The sequence below is a fragment of the Erythrolamprus reginae genome, chromosome 1, assembly GCF_031021105.1.
Source record: "Erythrolamprus reginae isolate rEryReg1 chromosome 1, rEryReg1.hap1, whole genome shotgun sequence".
NCBI lineage: Eukaryota > Metazoa > Chordata > Lepidosauria > Squamata > Dipsadidae > Erythrolamprus > Erythrolamprus reginae.
Window position 1 is genome coordinate 69,637,136 of NC_091950.1, and position 21,702 is coordinate 69,658,837.

Sequence of the window (21,702 nt, forward strand, 5' to 3'; positions counted from 1 at the left end):
GGATCCAGCCCACAAGTTTGATACCCCTGGATTAATCAGTGCTAATCATTGGCCATGCTGAATGAAAATATCGAAAGCAAGTAAAAGGCTTAGATGAAAATAAAATCAGCCTTTAAGAAAAATTGCCAGACTCTGCCACTGGTATTTGACCTCTAGATATTCATATGTGAGAGAACGATTCAGTATATTTGTTCATCTACATCTCATACAGTATTAGACAATTGCCGATTCACTGGACAGTCCATTCAGAGATATTTCCTTACCAGAATCCTCATTACTTTTTCACAAAAAATGCTGTTAAAATACTTGTGGACATATTTTAATCAATTTTATTCAAGAATACACAACCCTTTATATAACTTCTTAAACTAATGAATTAATGTGGGGCATCTTGAAGAAAGCCACCAGTTATTTCTTTAAAGAAGCAATATATGTTATCTTTCAAGTTGACCTGATGTAAAGCCAAATTGTAACACACAAAAAGTGGGGTTTCATTGCTGCAACATGAGTAACCTTACTCATCTGAGGTGGTTAAGTGTTGAGAAAAGAAGAATTATAATTTCAATGACTTTGTGATTAGCATCCATGCTAATCTATTGGGGTGCTGTAAACTAAATATCTGGGAGAGATGATGATTTATGAGATGATTCAGATAATGGTGCCTGCTGAGTGATGAAAGCATAGACAGGAACTGCATCACCTCTGTAAAAGTTAAAAAGGAAAAAAAAATCAGGAGTGATATATATTCAGTTGTCTTCTGTATCCTAATCTAAGACTTAAAATTTCATCAGGAATATAGCTATATTTTTATCCTTGCAACAAAAAATTCTCAGATTGTAACTCCATTTTTTCAAATTACCCCTTAGGTGTTCCTCTTTAGGAAACCTGATCTTAGAGAATGAGTCATAACGAACTCCAAAGTAATGATTACTGCTGCACAAACATTACTGCAACTATAAACAATACCAGAGAATAAAAAACAAAAATGGGTAAAGACAGTTTCAACTACTATACCTAATCAACATATTTAATGCTAATGTATTTTCTTAATAATAATTCACAATACTGTTATTCAGGAATTTTCCCTCTTCACTAAAATTCTCATCATTAGGGCGTGCCATAATAGCTCCTTTGTTCAACAACAAAAGCAACTACCAGTAGGTCCTAGAGAGCTAGTGTGCCCATTCCTAAGGCCAATAAAGAGTCCAGACCTTTTTTTGTCTTCCCCTTGTATTTCCAATCAAATTTGGTGTGTGGGAGTAAAAGAGAGGATGAATTCAAAAGTGAGCCTCTTTAATTACAATTTAATGAATTTAATATAATTTAATAAAGTGCAATAATAAATTATCCCAATTCATTCCTATAGGAAAAACAATTGGATGGCAACTAGAATATTGCCAGCTCCCCCATTGTCAGTTTCCCATATTCCTGCCTCCAGAGTGAAAATATTATTAAGGAATGTTAAGAATTGCAGATGTTCTTCATGCTTTGTGTGCTTTCTCTATTTTGATTAGCAATACAAATGTCTATTATCTTTAATAGATTATGTGTATGCATCTATAGTATTACTTTGGGCCATCCAAAGTAATAATTTAGATGTAATTTAAATTAAATTATTTAATTTAATTTAATAATTTACTCTATGCAGAGTAAAACCAAGTTGTTTTAATACACACATTGGAATAGCCCTGAACTGATCTTTTCTCCCCATAAATCTATTAACAAATTGGATACTTCATACTTCTGCCAACATTTCTAGGGTCTATGTTCTGTTTTGTAGAAAGTATGCTAGTTATCTTAAAATTGTAATATAAATAATCATAATTAATTGCACACATTCAACAGTCAGATGTGCACAGAGGTCATTTCAAGTATACAAGTACTATCTATAGTAAAAAAATGTTTAGTTAGAAAAAAGATTATGTTGGGGAAAAAACCATCCACAATAGACAGTCGCCTGACAAGTTATTTACTTGCATGTCTAACTCTGCAGATAAACAATAAAACCTGAGCCAGACACAACCCCCCCAAAAATTGGAAGCAATATTCATTCAACATATAAAGTATTAGAAAATTAATAATTAAAATTAATAAATAGATGTAATCTCTTACTCAGTTTCCTTTGTTTCTGCAAAATTATAATTGGTTGGTATTATTGGAACCAAAACTTGACTATATTTCCTATGAAACAGAAATTACAGAATAAATAGTGAGTTAATGAGGCCTGAATTATTACTTATTTGCATACTATAACCCTTGTTGCATGAGTTGAATGAAATTAAATTAAATAATATTGATTTTTTTTCCAGTTTCAAGATTTTGTTTGAAACCTTTATCACGATTTGGTTAACAATAATCAAAGGTTTTATAATCTTGAAAATATGATGGAGTATGATAAAAGTGTCTCCTCCTTTCCATCTCTCACAAAATAACAAAAATTTATGTGATCTCTCCTAGAAGAGCTATCTTCATTCTAGATTGTAATATGCTAGGATCAACATAAATAATAGTTCAAGTTATTATCTAATTATTCAATAGGTAGGTAAACTCTTGAATGACCCATTCCCAATTGTTTTTCATTACTTCATCCATTTATTGAGACTGATAAAAACAATTTCGTACATACTTTCTGCCTGGAAACAAAGATAAAAAATTCTGGCAGGAAATACAAATCTTGCATTTTATGTTTATGTTTATGTTTATTTAGATTTGTATGCCGCCCCTCTCCGCAGACTCGGGGCGGCTCACAACAAAGTGAAAAAAAACAATTTACAACAAATCTAAATTTCTACTAAAAGCATTTAAAAAAACCCATTTTCTAAACACACATACATACACACATACCATTCATAAATTGTATATGCCCGGGGGAGATGTCTCAGTTCCCCCATGCCTGACAACACAGGTGGGTCTTAAGGAGCTTACGAAAGGCAAGGAGATTAGGGGCCGTTCTAATCTCTGGGGGGAGTTGGTTCCAGAGGGCCGGGGCCGCCACAAAGAAGGCTCTTCCCCTGGGGCCCGCCAACCGACATTGTTTAGTTGACGGGACCCAGAGAAGGCCCACTCTGTGGGACCTAATCGGTTGCTGGGATTCGTGCGGCAGTAGGCGGTCTCGGAGATATTCTGGTCCAGTGCCATGAAGGGCTTTAAAGGTGATAACCAACACTTTGAATTGTGACCGGAAGTTGATCGGCAACCAATGCAGACTGCGGAGTGTTGGTGAAACATGGGCATACCTAGGTAGGCCCATGACTGCTCTCGCTTTCTTTTGAAAGTATTTAGATATTACAGTATTAGACAAAAAGACATAAATTTGTAATCTGTTATAATTCTGTGAAAAGGCCCTGCCAGTTCTAATACTCTATAGGAGCATGGCCATTTGTTCAACAAATCAGACTCCATCTCTGTTTAGAAATCATCATGAAATACAGTACCTCAGGAAAACATTTTTTAAAAACTCTTAAAACCACTTATTTCAAGAATCTGATGCCAATTTTTCAGATATTTTTGGGCCTGCCTACATGTTATGGGGAGCAATAACCTGCCAAAAATTATATATGTAAACTATAATTGCAATATTTTGCAATTTTATTATTCAATTTTTAAAAAATTTGCCAATTAATTTTCTTTTTATAATCTATATTTTCTAAAACCAATATGTAATTTACAAATATAAAAAATAGTCCAGGCAAATTGAGGTAATGTATGATATTTTAAACAGCCTACATTTCCTCAATGTGATGTACAGAATATAATTTTAATCAATCACTAAATATTGATTTTTCATAAATGACCAAGACCTGTGGTGTTAATTCCATAGCAATTAATAAAAATAAGCCTTATGCACTGCATTAGTAACCCTGTCTCTTTCATTTTCTTCTTTCATTTTTGTTCATGTAACTACTTCTGTAATTGGGTTCATAGAGAGGGTAAGATCAAAGAAACCATATACCAAATTAACTTGTTATACAGCTCCACCCACTCTTCTTTAGCAATTGTTTATGACAAAGTTAAACCAATTATGGATTAATTCAAAATGTGAATCAGTCTTTCAGTAATACTGATACTCTATAAAGCTCATTATTGGTAGTAAATATTAATTATAATAGGTTTATCTTGTGCAATTGTCTATAAGATCTACTAATTCAGTCTCTCTGCTTTGAAATGTTGAGTTCTAAATATAAAAGCGCATCTGATTCACAAGCAACCCTGTATTTTTCTATTCACTAGAAGAGCAGTGGATAAGAAATACACAGAGGAAAATGTCTATAACAGTAGTCATATTTTAAACTAAATAGCCTTTTTTTGTGGTAGCAATTTTCCATATTTAAAATTTAGCATACATTTAATAAGCTAGAAAATAAACTACAACTTGGATGAATCCTTAAACTACAACTCTAGATAATTTAATAAATAGGACTTTACCGGTGTCTTAAGCCATTCATTTTTGCAAACAGTAACCGCAACACTCTTTCCTTCTGCTCCCAGGTCAGTTCAGAAATGTCCACCTTCCCCTTCTGAATATTTGTCCTATATACACACAAAAAATGTCATGAAACGCAGTTCATCAGTATAATCCTGCAGTTTATGGCATGACCCTATTCATACATCTATTTATATGGCCCTCAAAAGTTTTTGTGAAAGCTCAAAAGTTTCTCAACTTGGAGAGGGTGATAATACAGGCAGACTGTTAGGAAGAGTTCAGATATTTGGATAAAAAGCTTTCACTTTCTGTTGCTATGTACTCTGCATTTCAAATTAGAGCAAATCAGTGAATAAAATCAATCCAATTGCCTCCACTAAAAAATAATTACCATCAATACCTACATGGATTTTATATCCTAAGATTTTTATTAATATTGCTTTTTCATTGTTTATTTGACCCCTATGACAATCATTAAGTGTTGTACCACATGATTCTTGACAAATGTATATTTTATTTTATGTACGTTGAGAGCATATGCACCAAGACAAATTCCTTGTGTGTCCAATCACACTTGGCCAATAAAAATTATATTCTATTCTATCTATGTAAGTATTTCATTAATATTGCTAGTTTCATACGTCAACTTTATATCTTAAAAGATAGACAATATCTAGAAAGATTAAGTTACAATTAAATTTTTTAAAGTGAATTATAGCTAACAACTATTAATGTGACTACAACTACAATGTGACTTGTAGTATTTTCCTTCTCATGTTTCTCTACCTAAATTTCCTTATGTCTTTCAAAATACTAGCACTTGCTACAAACAGAGGTATACCCAGCCTTTATTTAGTGACTACATCTGGGACTGGCATCTTGATCATTAAGCAAAGCAGTCACTAAGTAAAACTAAAATTGGGGCTTACAGTCTTCCTTCAGCTTTCCTTTGCTTTACAGACCTGCAAAGGTCATAAATATGAGAACTGGTTACTTTTTTTCACTGTTGTAACTACAAAGGGTTGCTGTCCGAAGCAATTGCTAAATGAGGACTATCACATTTTTTTAACACTCTTAGAGATCCAAGAATAGTTATTTGATCACAAAGATTTTCCACTTGGGGTAACATATCTTTAATAAGGATTTAATTGATGATGAATTTTGCACGCCTATCCCTTTTTTATATTTAAAATCTTAAAACTTCTGAAAAAAGCTGCGTAAGTGCATAATCATGCAATCCTGGACAGTGGCACTATCAAAAACCAAATGTAAAAATTAACCTTGGTAATCCAGGAAAAGTCAAAGATCAATTGTGAGGCCAGTGTTTCATTCTGTCATTTCATGATTTTATAGGATAGAAAAAATAAGTATTTAAATAAAGCAAACACTTGACTAAACATATTTCACCTACTCAGATTTTCAAACACCTTCAATAATTATTAAGAGAAAAAACTTTACACAATGATGTCAGAGCCAAAATAAAACTGATATATTTTATCCTTTGAAACCTGATGAGATATTTCATTGGATCAGAACTGCCATTGTACCGTATTAAAAACAATTAATTTGGCACTAATTTTTCTCTTATACCCAGAAGCCTGAAACTATAATTTGAATGTACAATTTCCAGAGTTCAAAACCTCATATAGCCACAAATCTATCGCTACAAATCAAATCTGGACATATAACCTTATAAAATAGAGGGGAATATGATTAGGAAAAACTACATAAGTCTGAGTTGGACAGTACACCTGACAAAAGATTTTTCTGGTTTCTTCTTCCTGTCTAAAATATTGTTTGAAATTTAAATGCTAATGGTATATTTTCAAAAGTTGACTTTTGAGATTATAGAAGTAAAGAAAATTTAGCTTTATAATTTTCTAACGAAGATAATGGAAATAATGATAAATTATATAGAGATGGAAATTAAAGGAACAGGATAATCTTTTTAAATTCAGGATTCTTCTTTTCAATTATGTTTTGTTTTTTCAGCATTAGTCATTATAACATATATTACTGAACATGGGAATTATTTATTTTTCCTATCCCAAAATATTCCAAACCAAGCTATATTATTCCAAAGGAATTTCCTTTCTATTTTCTATTACTAATAGCCAAAGTGACCAGAAACTAAAACTTCCAAAATTCACCACATGTACCATTTCTCTGCTTCCAAAAGGTCCATTTGCACGCTGTTTGTGCTAAATGCACTGTCATTAAATGTTCTGATTCTGGGGTATTCCTCTTTCCCTGCAAATGCTGCCATCATTTTCCTTTGATAGGCAGCTTGGGCCACCTGCTTGTAACACCTCCTGCTGCTTATAATCTCTTGCTTGACTTGCTCCAGAGCATCTAAGAAGAATTTCTCCACTTCTGTCCTTTCATTCAAGATGTTCCTGGCTAATTTCTTCACTCTATTCATTTCTCTTTCTTTCATTTCCAGCAGCTGCTCCAGCTTTGCAATTTCTGTCCGACCTGCTTGGTTCTGTATCGAAGCCTTCTCTTCTGTTTTTTTAATTTCTATTTTAAATTCTTCAGCCATATAATTAACTGCTTCTTCTAGTTTTTTAACCTTGTTTTGAAGGTCCTCGATTAATGCTTTCTGCTGATTAATTTGTAGAATCTTTTGCTTAATCAAAAGGTCTTTGGTTTCCTTAAAAAACAAGAACAAGACAGACAGAAAAGTATTGGTAAACGTTAATATATTTTTTAAATTATCCAAATGACAAATAAGAATTGGTTATGAATGTATTATTTGCCAATATTGTTTCATGTATTTGAAGAATGTGTCTTCTATCAATGCTGAATCCTTCCAGATAGGATGTAACGCTATTAGATATTTATTCTTTGGAACAAATTGACACTAGCTTCCCTGCTAACAAAACCATAATTAAAAGACTGATTGTTTAACTGAAGTAAATGTCAAAGTACTTGGGAAAATGATGAAAGAGAAGGAATATATTTGAAATTTATAAAATTATACATGCAACACAAAAAAAATGTCAGTGTTCTCAAACTGGAAATTTATACCACTCTCTGAAAATACCAGAATCAGATATCATTTAATGAAGTTGATTGGAATGAGATTTGAAATAGATTAATAGAAACAAAAACAGTAAGCTCCTGAAAACCCACCTCTGTCATCAGGCATGGGGGAATTGAGACATTCTTTCCCCCTAAGCCTTTAAAATTATGCATGGTATGTTTGTTTGTATGGATGTTTAATTTTATAATAAGGGTTTTTTAGTTGTTTTTAGTATTGGATTTGCATGATGTTTTTTTATTACTGTTGTTAACCGCCCCGAGTCTACGGAGAGGGGCGGCATACGAATCCAATAAATACATACATACATACATACATACATACATACATACATACATACATAAATTTCACATAGCACATAATGTAAATTAGAGCTAGATTTCATGACAGCCTGTTTCAACAAGCCTAGTGAACTTTTAGCAAGATCTCCTGCCTAAGCAGAGAGTTGGCCTAAAAAAATCCAAGATCCCTTCCAATTCTGTTATTCTATTCTATTCTGTTCTGATCAAACTAGAACTTTTGGTCACCTGATTGATGTCTTAATCACTAGATTATATTGGCTCATATACCACAATATGATTATATGATATATAATACAATATAATATGCTTATGAGATACATATGATATACTCATGATAGTAGTTTTCCAATACTTAAAGAGCTGGCACTGAAAGAGAGCATTAATTCATTCTCCATAGTGCTGAGGATAAGACAAGGAACAATGGGTGGAAGTTCATTCCGAGATTGAAGGTAGAAATAAGGAAGAATTTCTTGACAATAACAACTGTTAAGAATGGAACAGCTTGCCTCCTGGAGTGATGGGTGCTTTATCTCAGGAGGTTTTAGAGGAAAAAAATGGACAACCATATCCATGAGATGATATGATTCCTGTCTTGCATACAAGATTGAGCTAGAAGACCTCTAAGGTCCCTTCTAGCCCTACAAGAGCTAAAATTTGTCAGTTTCTTTTTTTCCCTGTATTTTTTCCAATGGGAAACTTAGTTCCAATGAGCCTAAGCAGAACAACTGAAAAAATGGACTCATAACCCAAAGGAAGTGAAAGGACTTTTGAAACACCTGGCTATCACGAATGAGTTTCAAACTCCATCTGAGAATTTTGAAGATTTATCTTGATCTTTCCGGGATGTTTGAGATATCATAAAGGATAGTCCTAGTGTCAGAGGATTGGGGAGAAGCAAACATTCTTTATATCATCGAAAAGGAGGAAAAAGAACCTAAGCCATTAGATTTCTGACAGTCTCAAAATGGGTGAGCAGTGTGGTCGGGCAGTAGGAAAGGCAAGTAGGATGCTTGGCTGCATAGCTAGAGGTATAACAAGCAGGAAGAGGGAGATTGTGATCCCCTTATATAGAGCGCTGGTGAGACCACATTTGGAGTACTGTGTTCAGTTCTGGAGACCTCACCTACAAAAAGATATTGACAAAATTGAACGGGTCCAAAGACGGGCTACAAGAATGGTGGAAGGTCTGAAGTATAAAACGTATCAGGAAAGACTTAATGAACTCAATCTGTATAGTCTGGAGGACAGAAGGAAAAGGGGGCACATGATCGAAACATTTAAATATGTTAAAGGGTTAAATAGGGTTCAGGAGGGAAGTGTTTTTAACAGGAAAGTGAACACAAGAACAAGGGGACACAATCTGAAGTTAGTTGGGGGAAAGATCAAAGGCAACATGAGAAAGTATTATTTTACTGAAAGAGTAGTAGATCCTTGGAACAAACTTCCAGCAGACGTGGTTGGTAAATCCACAGTAACCGAATTTAAACATGCCTGGGATAAACATATATCCATTGTAAGATAAAATACAGGAAATAGTAAAAGGGCAGACTAGATGGACCATGGGGTCTTTTTCTGCCGTCAGTCTTCTATGTTTCTATGTTTCTATATTGGTCAGTGATAATGGGCAACAGCTTGGAAAAGATTGTCCAGTGATATTTTGTAAACATTTAGAAAAGAATGCATGGTTTAGTAGAGCAGCAAGCATAAATTATGTCAAATCAACTTGATACACTTTTTTGATAAGAATGATCAGTTGAAAAATACCATGGGTATTATATGCCTTGTTTTTAGCTGAGCAATACAGTTCATGAAATTCTAATGGAGTAGATGGCAAAATATGGGATGGATAAATCTGAATGAACAGTTTTTGTCAGCAACTCTGAGTCAGAAGTATTAAGTAATACATTACATTCCAGGGATTGTACCACTCAACATACCATAATTATAAATGGCTTGAATAAAAGGTTAATATGATTATTAAATTTGTAGATGACATGAGGTGAGGGGAGGATATTCTAATTAGCAGACAAATATACCTTAGTGACAAGCTTCAAGACCTTGACAAGATGCAATAATGGAGAGAAATCAAGATAGAAATTGGCTCCTCTTTGACAAAGATTAAGGAATAGATTTGTATCCTTAAAAACCTCTAGTAAACAAGTAAACCAATTTCTTGTATAAAAAGCTATTTTAACCCATTTTTTAAAATTAGCAATTGCTATATACCAAATTCAAGTTCTACTTACAAGATTCAGTTCTGTTAATTGCATCTTTCATTTGGATGAAAAAAAGTCAAAAACGATATTATTTGTGATACATCATTATTGTTTCTACATACTGAGACGTCACTGCTACATTGGTCAGACTATAAATAAAATGTTGCATGCAGGAAGGAAAGCTATTTTATGAAGAATCTGGAGTGTGCCTAGGGGAAACCAACCAGATGATATGGGATCTGGAAGAAAAACTTAAGTGGAAAAACATGAAGACTTGAAAACATGAAAAGTTATCCTGAAGTATCTGATGGTGAGATAAACTTAAATTCCAGAAAACAAGAGGAGGAACAACAGGTTTACATTGCAAAAAGAAGTAGATTCATTCCAAATAATACTCTAATGGTTGGGAATTGTTCAACATTGGAACTACAGGGATTTTATAGTCATTTATATAATAGTAGATTCTTGCAGTGGAAGGAGTTGGATTAGATGATCTCAACAGTATTTTTCAACATTTATATATAGTAATAACCTAGGGAAATAAATTACCACAAGACACAGCGATAGCTACTTATTTGAATGGCGCCAAAATAGGATTGCATAAATTCATGGAATATGCGCCTATCCAGGGCTATTGGTTTTAAAGATTCTGTGTTACCCCCATATTTGTTGTGTATCTTGTATTTGCTTTAGGAACTTAAGGCAGTGTACTATGTCTTATTTTTCTTAACATTATATGGAGCTGAAACAGTGATTGGCTCAAAGTCACTTGCATAGCTGAAGATGGATTTAAAGCTGTGTCACTGCTGTGCCAGCCGTACAGAACACTAGTTTCAAGGAACAGTCATAGGAAGCATTATGTCTCCATCTCTTATTTGTGAGCACCACAGGGTTATATCGTTTTTACTGTAACAAAGTGCAAAATTAAGATTGTTTTGAACTGTAGTCTAAGCCAGAAGAGCCATTCCTTTTTTATTTTATTTATTTATTTATTTATTTTATTCATTTGATTTTTATACCACCCTTCTCCTTAGACTCAGGGCAGCTTACAACATGTTAGCAATAGCACTTTTTAACAGAGCCAGCATACTGCCCCCACAATCCGGGTCCTCGTTTTACCCACCTCGGAAGGATGGACGGCTGAGTCAACCTTGAGCCGGTGATGAGATTTGAACCGCTGACCTACAGATCTACAGTCAGCTTCAGTGGCCTGCAGTACAGCACTCTACCTGCTGCGCCACCCTGGTTCTTTAAGTCTGTTATCTGTAACAATAGCTTTATCTAAACTTATTTACTTAAGTATTGTTAGGTAATGCCATATTCATTTCCAAATCTCAACAACACACACAGTTTTCAATCAATGGCTAAGAGAAGCTCTCTCAAAAATTGCCAATCCATTTATATAAAATTTTTAACTTCCCATGATATGCCAAATGATAAATTCTTCAATGTCTCTGTTTAGAAAAACTGTATTGCTAATATAGTAACTTACTTTCCAAAATATGATTTAGATATTGTTTACCAAAGAACAAAAATAAAGAATAAAAACCTTTTCCTGCAGGAGAAAGGTATTGCAGTGCTCCAATTTTTCCTTGATCATTTTTAACTCTTCTGTCTCCTTCATGTGATGAGCAAGAGCCTCTTGAAGACGAACATTCTCTGTAAAAACTGCTCGCCCGGCATTATCCAACTGCCTGAATAAGAGCAAAATGATCCAGCAAGTGGTATTAAAATTTATGAACTAATTCTAATACAGTCAACATGTAAATGGAAAGTCTGCCTGCACAATGGAATGTCATGTCTTTATCTCTCTGCTCCAGAGGATCCCCAACAGTTGGGATTAGTTTTTGAGTCCAAGTCCAAAAGAAGTTTCTTTCACATACTGTATTTCATTACAGAAGAAATTCTAACAGTATGAGGATTTTAGCTTCTTTATTTAATATTTCACAATACAAAAAATAAATTCAGAATGAAGCAATGCAGATTTAAGGATATACTGTGTTTCCCTAAAAATAAGATCCAGTCTTATATTATTTTTGCCTCCAAATAAGGCACTGGGAATTATTTTCAAGGGATGTCTTCTACTGTCTCATCTCGTGGTGACGGCAGCCCCAAACAGCAGAAGCCCATGTGGCTGCTGCTGGCTCACTTCTTCTGTGGCCGCTTGCCACCACTTGTGCGCATCGCTCCCGGCCTCCATTTTACCATCGGAGGCCTTCTGGAAAGACGGCCTTCATAACCCTATGAAGACCTATGACAGCGAAACGGATGCCAGGGGCTATGTATGAAAGTGGCCGCAGGAAATATACACGGAAGCGGCTATATACACGGCAGATAATGAATACACTCCAACACATACAAAATTAAACCATGTAGCTGAATAACCCGCAAACTAGATAAACATGGCCAAATGGTAGATCGCTCAAATCCGTAAAGTCAGCAGAATGGTTGACAAGTAGGTCTTTCTTTTTCTTTCTCTTCCTTATTTAATGAACTAGTTTTAGCATACAGAAAAGGACAACTATGTAACTAAATATGAACAAACCATTGTAAATACACCTAGTGGATACAAACCATAACCAGAAAGGAAAATGGCAATTTGGTGAAATGTATGCTTATGAAATGTAACCCATGTTCAGTACGTTTGTCAACTGAATGTTATTTGTTTGCTGTTTACTGTCTTATTTTAAATATTTAATAAAGACTATTTTTTAAAAAAGTGGCTGCAGGAGAAAAAGACCAGCAAGGTAAGGCAGGTGTTGGGGTATACGAGGCCTGGCTGCAACTGTATGAAGGTAAGCAGCTCCAACCGCTTGATTTTTACCTATGCACTTAACCCCATCCCGTGCAATCAGGTGCAACTGAGACTTAACAAAGGCTTATTTTGGGTGTAGGACTTATATATTGGGCACACATGTAAAAATCAAGCTAGGTCTTATTTTTGGGGTAGGTCTTATTTTCAGGGAAACGTGGTATTACGATTACTTTCATCTTGGCATCCTATTTTTTCTCCAGAAATGAAGCATGTATTGATTCCTCGGAGAGGGACGGCATATAAATCCAATCAATTAATCAATCAATCAATCAATGAATAAAATTTCCCAGAACCATTCATATTTCCTCTTCATCATCGTCATCATGATCACCATCTCTATCTTCTTCCTCATCATCATTTCATATTTATCAAGATAGGAATACAAAGATCAACTAAGGCTTACGCAACGGCTTCATGATGGGCTCTTTCAGCTAGCATTAGAATCTTCTTCTCTGCTTCTCTTTCCAGACGTTGCTGAAGGGAAAAAAAAGTAACAAAGTAAAAGTATACATTCCTTACTGCAGGGATTAGATATATTGACACTCTAGGTCTGCTATTTCCAAAGTACACTACCTTTTCTTCAATGAACTTTTTCTCCAATGCACTAATAGTTTCCTGATGTTCTTTTTTCGTGTCATCCAAGGTATCTTTCAGCTAAATTTAAAGAAGCATTTAATTATAATGTAGTAATCTAGAGGACAATTCAACCAATACTTTCTACAGAAAAACTGCACAGACCTGCATTTATTTATCTATTTGTATCCCACATTTTTACAAATAACTCATGGTGGCAAGCATAGGTGAAATAACTTCCTATTTTACACACAACAACAACTCTGTATGTTGAGTTGAGCTAAGAAAAAGCGACTGGCCCAAAGAAACCCAGCAGGCCAAGGTGAGACTTGAACTGGTTTCTTGCTTTCTAGTTTGGTGCTTAACCACTAGACCAAACTGACTTTCCAGGACTGGGTTATTCTAAGACATCTCCAATAGTTTTCAGATTTGTAATTTTTACCTATCATCTCTTACTTGGTAAAACAAAAACAAAAAATAGATCAGCAACTCATATAGAATGAGTGTATAGGTTTGATTGACTGAATGTGAGTGATTGGCTTTTTTAAGAAATTGGGTTTTTAGTATGTTTTAATTTTAGATTTCTGTTATGTATTCACTTTTGTTGTGAGCCGCCCTGAGGAATAGGGTGGCATAGAAAGCAGATAGATACCGGTAGATAGATAGATAGATAGATAGATAGATAGATAGATAGATAGATAGATAGATAGATAGATAGACAGACAGACAGACAGACAGACAGACAGACAGACAGACAGACAGACAGACAGACTGACTCTCATTTTAACATAACTGTCTCTGATTTTAACATAACTTTTCCTCTTATAGAGGTATTGCCCAAATGATTATTCTTTAAGATACCTGTGAAAATGCCTGTTCTATCAGATGTGACAGTTGAATTTCTGAAAAGTAATATTGCTGTCCTATTATAACTTACAGACTGTTCTGATACATATTTCACAACTCCGTGTCACTACTGAAAGCTACAATTGTATCATAGGAACTATTAATAAGAGGAGAGTATAAGGCCCTTATAAAAATTAATATAAGAAGGGTAAGGAATAAACTTACATCTTCTAATTCTTTCTCCAACAGTGCTTTCTTTATGCGAAATTCTTTGATCATTTTAAGTTCAATCTGAATCTGACCAATTTCCTTAGCCTTTTGATGAAATTTTTCATCCAACTCTTCTAACTGTTTAGCGAATTGTTCTGCCTACAAATGTAACATCTTTTAGCTCAAATAAAATATCTAGGCACAGATCTAAAATTAAACTGAAAAACAAACAACATTTTTGTGCAATCTTTAAAAGCAATTAAAAATAATCCAACCGCAGACCAGATTACTGCTAAAGAACTAAAATAATTATTAATAAAACTGAAAAACAGGCATAAATAATGGCTTTATCAGTTTCAAGACAGTTGTACCTTGGATTGTATGAACCAACTGCTGAGAATTGAGGATTATAACTTTCTTAGAGTTTGATACAAGGTATGTTTACTTGGAAGTAACTCAGATATCAACAATTTAGTTCATTAAAAAAGCTTTATTAACTCAAGGATAATATCATACTTTGACCTTACTTTTTCATTATTATTTTTTTTGCAAAGTAAGTTTCAAAAACATTTTAAAGTTAGCTTTAAAAATAGTCAATTTTGTATTTTTCGTGCAAAATAATATTATGTAGCTTATGTGGATAAATTTATCATATATCTGTCATGCCTGATGCTTAAGACATGCTAAGCCTGATCTGCAGTGTCCTTTGTTACCAAAAATGTCAGAAGAAATGTCCATTCACCGCTAGATCACTTTCCTCTTTGGCTCTGAGCTTCAATTCATTCACTTGCTGTTTTAGCTTCTCAATCTAAATATAAAAAACATAAAGTTGATAAAGAAGTCAATAATTCCCCCTGATAACAGCCAGAATCCAATAACTGTTGAATGAAGGAATGCAAAAATTAAAATTCCCAGAAAGCTTTTTTTCTGGCATAAGTCCATAATATCCATATTTTATTAAGAGGAGATAGAAACATAGAAACATAGAAGTCTGACGGCAGAAAAAGACCTCATGGTCCATCTAGTCTGCCCTTATACTATTTTCTGTATTTTATGCCTGGGATAAACATATATCCATCCTAAGATAAAATACAGAAAATAGTATAAGGGCAGACTAGATGGACCATGAGGTCCTTTTCTGCCGTCAGACTTCTATGTTTCTATCTTAGGATGGATATATGTTTATCCCAGGAATGTTTAAATTCAGTTACTGTGGATTTATCTACCACGTCTGCTGGAAGTTTGTTCCAAGGATCTACTACTCTTTCAGTAAAATAATATTTTCTCATGTTGCTTTTGATCTTTCCCCCAACTAACTTCAGATTGTGTCCCCTTGTTCTTGTGTTCACTTTTCTATTAAAAACACTTCCCTCCTGGACCTTATTTAACCCTTTAATATATTTAAATGTTTCGATCATGTCCCCCCTTTTCCTTCTGTCCTCCAGACTATACAGATTGAGTTCATGAAGACTTTCCTGATACGTTTTATGCTTAAGACCTTCCACCATTCTTGTAGCCCGTCTTTGGACCCGTTCAATTTTGTCAATATCTTTTTGTAGGTGAGGTCTCCAGAACTGAACACAGTATTCCAAATGCGGTCTCACCAGCATTCTATATAGCGGGATCATAATCTCCCTCTTCCTGCTTGTTATACCTCTAGCTATGCAGCCAAGCATCCTACTTGCTTTTCCTACTGCCCAACCACACTGCTCACCCATTTTGAGACTGTCAGAAATCACTACCCCTAAATCCTTTTCTTTTGAAGTATTTGCTAACATAGAACTGCCAATACAATACTCAGATTGAGGATTCCTTTTCCCCAAGTGCATTATTTTACATTTGGAAACATTAAACTGCAGTTTCCATTGCTTTGACCATTTATCTAGTAAAGCTAAATCATTTACCATATTACAGACGCCTCCAGGAATATCAACCCTATTGCACACTTTAGAGTCATCGGCAAATAGGCAAACCTTCCCTACCAAACCTTCCCCTATGTCACTCACAAACATATTAAAAAGAATAGGACCCAGAACAGACCCTTGTGGCACACCGCTTGTAACCTGACTCTACTCAGAATACTCGCCGTTAACAATAACTCTCTGATGTCTACGCTTCAGCCAGGTGCAAATCCATTGAACTATCCAGGGATTAAGTCCAATCTTCACTAATTTATCTATCAGCTCTTTATGTGGAACCGTATCAAAGGCTTTGCTGAAGTCCAGGTAGGCAATATCCACGGCACCACCTTCATCCAACACCTTTGTGACATAGTCAAAGAAATCAATGAGATTAGTCTGACATGATTTGCCTTCAGTAAAGCTATGCTGATTTGGGTCCAATAAGTTATTGTTTTTTAGGTGCTGATTTATCCTCTTTTTGAGTAGAGTCTCCATGATTTTAACTACAACTGATGTCAAGCTAACTGGCCTGTAGTTACCAGCTTCTTCTCTACTGCCCTTCTTGTGAATAGGCACAACACTGGCCATTCTCCAATCCTCAGGAACTTCTCCTGTTAACAAGGATTGGTTAAACAAATCAGTCAGGGGGGTAGTAATGACAGATCTGAGTTCTTTAAGAAATCTGGGGTGGATGCCATCTGGACCCATTGCCTTATTTATCTTTAATCATTCAAGTTCTTCTAAGACATCGGCTTCTAAGATCACTGGAGCTGAATCCGTACAGCTGGAAGCAATGCTATATCCCTCTATAGTATAAGGTGTCTTTTGAGAAAACTGAACAGAAGTAGCTATTGAAATGGTCAGCGATCTCCTTATTCCCATTAATGCATGTATTATTCCCGGTACTAAGCTTCGTGATGCCGCAGATTTTCTTCTTCTTATCACTAATATATCTGAAGAAGGTTTTATCCCCCTTCTTTACAGATTTGGCAATTTCTTCCTCTTTTGAGGCTTTAGCAGCATATATTATCTGTTTCGCCTCCTTCTGTCTCATTTTATACACCTCCCTATCAGCTATACTTCCAGACTCTTTATACCTCCTATAGGCAGCCTTTTTTTCATTGACTATAGCCCTTATAAACCATAGCGGTTTCTTCTTCTTTTTACCTTTAGTTATTTGTCTTACATACAGTCCAGTGGCTTTTAAGATGGCCTTTTTTAATACAGTCCACTGGGTGCTCGCTCCTGCCATTTTATCCCTCCCCTTTAATTCATTATCTAAATATTCCCCCATTGCATTAAAATTTGTTTTAATAGATTTAAAAGATATAATTTTTTGGATGTTATAAGTACTGTACTGTACTAAGAAAAATGTTAACAAATGAAAGGCATATGAAGCCATTAAATGCCACCGTCTCATTTTCAAAAGTATCCCTATAGCTAGTCATGATTCCCCAAAATAGAATGGAAAAATCCAATAATTAGCATGGATACCTTTCTATAATGTCTTTACATTAAAACCACAGATGAGCTTTAAGCAAAAGTGTAACTGATAGTTTCCTACCATCTCTTACACCAGGAAAAGCACCCAGAGAAGGACAGGCCAGGAGCCAATATTCAAACTTTTCAAGGTTTCAAGTGCAAATTTTCTAAATCACTGATGTGAAATATATTATCAAATTCCCCAAATGTCAAAAGGGTATAAAGAGAGTATGGAAAGGCATTATTAATTATTCTCCTTTATCATGATTATGCTAATCAGAATGGAATGGAATAGAATAGAATAGAAAATAGAATAGAATAGAATTATTTGGCCAAGTGTGATTAGAATTTATCTACGTGCAGAAACTCTCAGTACACATGCAAACCAACAGTAAGATGATAATCATAATGTCATCAATAGGTTAGATCAAGAAAGATAAGGATACGAGTAATGCTACAGCTATACAACTTGGGTAAATACACATAGACAGCGCTTGAGAATTATGTATTCAGTAGAGTGATGGCCTGAGGAAAAACTATCCCTCAGTCTAGTTATTTTGACCTGCGCCCTACAATGCCCTGTAGCACTACCCAGAAGGAAGCAGTTGTATGTCCAGGATGTGAAGGGTTGCAGATACCCTTTTAGTCCTTCTTCTACCCCACGGTTTTCTATGGAAGGCAGGCTAATTGCAGTTACAGGCAATCCTCGAATTACAACAGTTCATTTAGTGACAGTTTGAAGTTACAAGAGCACTGAAAAAAGTGACTTATGACCATTTTTCACTCAGACATTTGGCAGACAAATTCAGACTCAAGTTGCAACCTTTTAACAAGCCAAGTCAATGGGAAACCAGATTCACTTAGTATTACTAATTTAAGAACTGCAGTGATTCATTTAACAAATGTGGCAAGAAATGTTGTAACAAGGGCAAAACTCAACCAATTTCTCACATAGCAGCATAAATTTTGGGCTCAATTTTGGTTGTAATTTTGAAGACCACCTGCATTCTTTCTGCAGTCTTAACTATCCAGTGGGGTATTTGTTCTACAGTGGTCCCTTGACTTTCGCAGGTCCAACTTTCTCGGAAAGGGTATACCATGGGTTTTCAAAACCCATGGTATAGCCCGCTTCCGCCCCAGTCTCCCGATCCCTCCCCTTTAATTCTTAGAGTGTTGGTATACTCCACTTGAAGCTGAGCCTTGCGGGTGGACAAGACCACCCTAACTCGCCCAAGGGGGGAGGAGCTGAGAGCATTGTTGGGTCAGTGGGCCGCGCACTAATCACAGGGATGGCTTGCGGTGGGCCCGTCACAACCCTCCGGTAGTCTCCGCCTGAAGCCCAGTGTCACCTGAAGCACCAAAGGGTACAGCTGCCTCTTTTTCCGCCACCGTCGCTTACTGCTGCCCGCCGTCTCCCTTAGTGGTAGCGTCCGAACTCCCAGCTGACAGACCTGGAATCCCGGCTTCAAGTCTTGGCCGGGATCCCTCTTGCCTTGAGCTTCCCCCTCCCCTGCCTTGAACCTAAGCACCGACAGTGAACGCAGCAAAGCCCCCAGCTTGCCGCCCCGTTGCTCCTACGGGTTCTGGGGGTAAGTAAAACCAGGAATGGAGGAGGGAGGGAGGGGGAAGAAGAAAGGGTGTGTCTCCACTTCGTGGAAATTTGATTTTCACGGGCGGTCTTGGAACGTATCCCCCGTGAAAGTCAAGGGACCACTGTATTTGGTTGCCTCCCAAACCAAGCAGTTAATAGTGCTTAATGAACATGCCACCCACCTTCCTATTCAAAGTGACCCTGATGCAAAAGGTGCACACCTCACAATTATTGCATTGCAATTGAGATGATGGTTTTATACATTACATTTTATATTGAAAGCATTGGACACGGGTGAGTTCCACTTACCTTCGCCCCCGGTTCGCACTGCAATGTTTTATGTGCGTGTGTGCGCTCACTTACATGCACACCTCCCCTTGTGCGATTTCACTTCTGTGCATGCTCAGAAAAGTGGATTCAGCCCAAAACACAGCTGAGGACCTGATCAGCAGTGCTTTGGGCAGAAGAAATAAAGGTCAGTTTTACCCCGGGGTGGTCTGGAGAGCTTTCTTTCAAAGCACAGAACGAAGACAAGCCATCCAAACAAAGGAAAATTGGCCAAAAATTCAGAAAAAAAGATGGCAGAGAGCATGGACCGGCACAGACAGAACCAAATCTGTGATGCCAAAATGACATTACCAGCAGGTTATTAACAGTTCAGGCGATCTGCTCCGAAATGGGAGGAACCCACCTCTGATTGGGTGTAATGTAAATACAGTTACAATTCAAGCCAAAAATCACAATTTAAATAACTAAATAACTGACATTTGTCCACGAAACCACAGCTTGGCAACATCTAAAATGATCACCTAACATCAAAAACATCATCAAAAAAGCACAACAAAGAATGTTCTTTCTGTGCCAACACAGGAAGCTTAAACTGCCCAAGGAGCTGCTGATACAGTTCTACAGAAGAATTATTGAGTCTGTCATCTGCACCTCTAAAGCTGCCTGGTTTGGCTGCAACCCAACAGACCGACACAGACTTCAGAAGATAATCAGAACTGCAGAAAAAACAATTGCTGCCAACTTGCTTTCCATTGAGGACGTGTATACTGCAGGAGTCAAAAAGAGAGTGGTGAAAATATTTACTGACCCCTTGCATCCTAGACATAAACTGTTTCAACTCCTACCCTCAAAACATTGCTAAAGAGCACTGCACACCAAGGCAACTAGACACAATAATAGTTTTTTTCCAATTGCGTCACTCTGCTAAACAAATAATCCCCTCAACACTGTCAAGCTATTTATTAAGTCTGCACTACTATTACTACTAGTTTTTTCTCATCGTTCCTATCACCCATCTCCTCCCACTTATGATTGTATGACTGTAACTCGTTGCTTGTATCTTTAAGATTTTTATTAATATTGTTTCCTGGTTGCTTATTTGAACCCTATGACAATCATTAAGTATTGCACCTCATGATTCTTGATAGATACATCTTTTCTTTTATGTACACTGAGAGCATATGCACCAAAGATAAATTTCTTGTGAGTCTAATCACACTTGGCCAATAGAATTCTATTCTATTCTAAAGAATTCCATAAAGAGGGGCAATTCTACACTTTGTCTAAAATGGTTTAGGGTTTCCGGCATGAGCAAGGGGGGTTGGACTAGAAGACCTCCAAGGTCCCGTCTCACTATGTTTTGTGTTGTTCTGCACCTACCAGGTCTTCCTTCTCCAACTCTTGCTTCTTGAGGTAGGACATCACGTCGACCGTATCTTTCTCCAGCCGCCGCTGCTGCCACTCCAGCTGTTCGTTGTCCCGGGCGAGGCGGCGAGCAGCCTCGCGGTACTCTTTGCGGGAGATCTCCGTCACCTCCAACCGGGCCTCCCATAGCGTCGCTGCGGCTTTAGCCCTGTCGGCCTCCGCCTCCTCCTTCAAGGACCTCGGGTCTACTCTCTTGTTGGCGGCCGCGGCGTCTTTCTTCCCCCTGAGAAGAAACAACGCGACGCAAAGGGCGAGTGAAGAGTTGGCTTACTTGTGGCATTCAACTCCCAGAATTCCTCAGCCAACAAAGCTGGCTGAGGAATTCTGGGAGTTGAAGTCCACAAGTCTTAAAAGTTGCCACGGTTGGCGACCCCCGGCCTTAACCGACTAGGCCCGGCCTGCAGCCTCACCATCATCACTTTAGTTAGGAAAAACACCTCCGAAGATACCTACTTCCTACCCTTCGCGCCTTTGTCTTGCGCGGCTTTCCCTATCATGGTCGGCGGGCTGTTCTAGAGGTTCGCCTTTCCTTCTTTGAAAGCGACTCCGTTGCTATGGAAACCACGCGTCGCGGGAAAGTGAGGCGG

General features: G+C 36.6%; 1 protein-coding gene across 2 annotated transcripts; it reads right to left on the reverse strand.

Moving 5' to 3' along the window:
* Positions 1-303: 303 nt before the first annotated feature.
* BBOF1 (basal body orientation factor 1) lies at positions 304-21,671 on the reverse strand. Of its 2 annotated transcripts, XM_070755017.1 has the most exons (11): positions 21,569-21,671; positions 21,071-21,338; positions 15,171-15,236; positions 14,444-14,587; positions 13,373-13,453; positions 13,203-13,273; positions 11,534-11,678; positions 6,583-7,076; positions 4,426-4,530; positions 2,113-2,181; positions 304-702 (listed from the first exon to the last, which is right to left on the reverse strand). In XM_070755017.1, the coding sequence occupies exons 1-11, from the start codon at positions 21,610-21,612 to the stop codon at positions 612-614; spliced, it is 1,578 nt and encodes a 525-aa protein (XP_070611118.1). In that variant the 5' UTR covers positions 21,613-21,671; the 3' UTR covers positions 304-611. The 2 variants fall into 2 exon arrangements, with proteins under 2 accessions (XP_070611118.1, XP_070611125.1); XM_070755024.1 differs by lacking the exon at positions 14,444-14,587.
* Between the last annotated feature and the right edge of the window lie 31 nt (positions 21,672-21,702).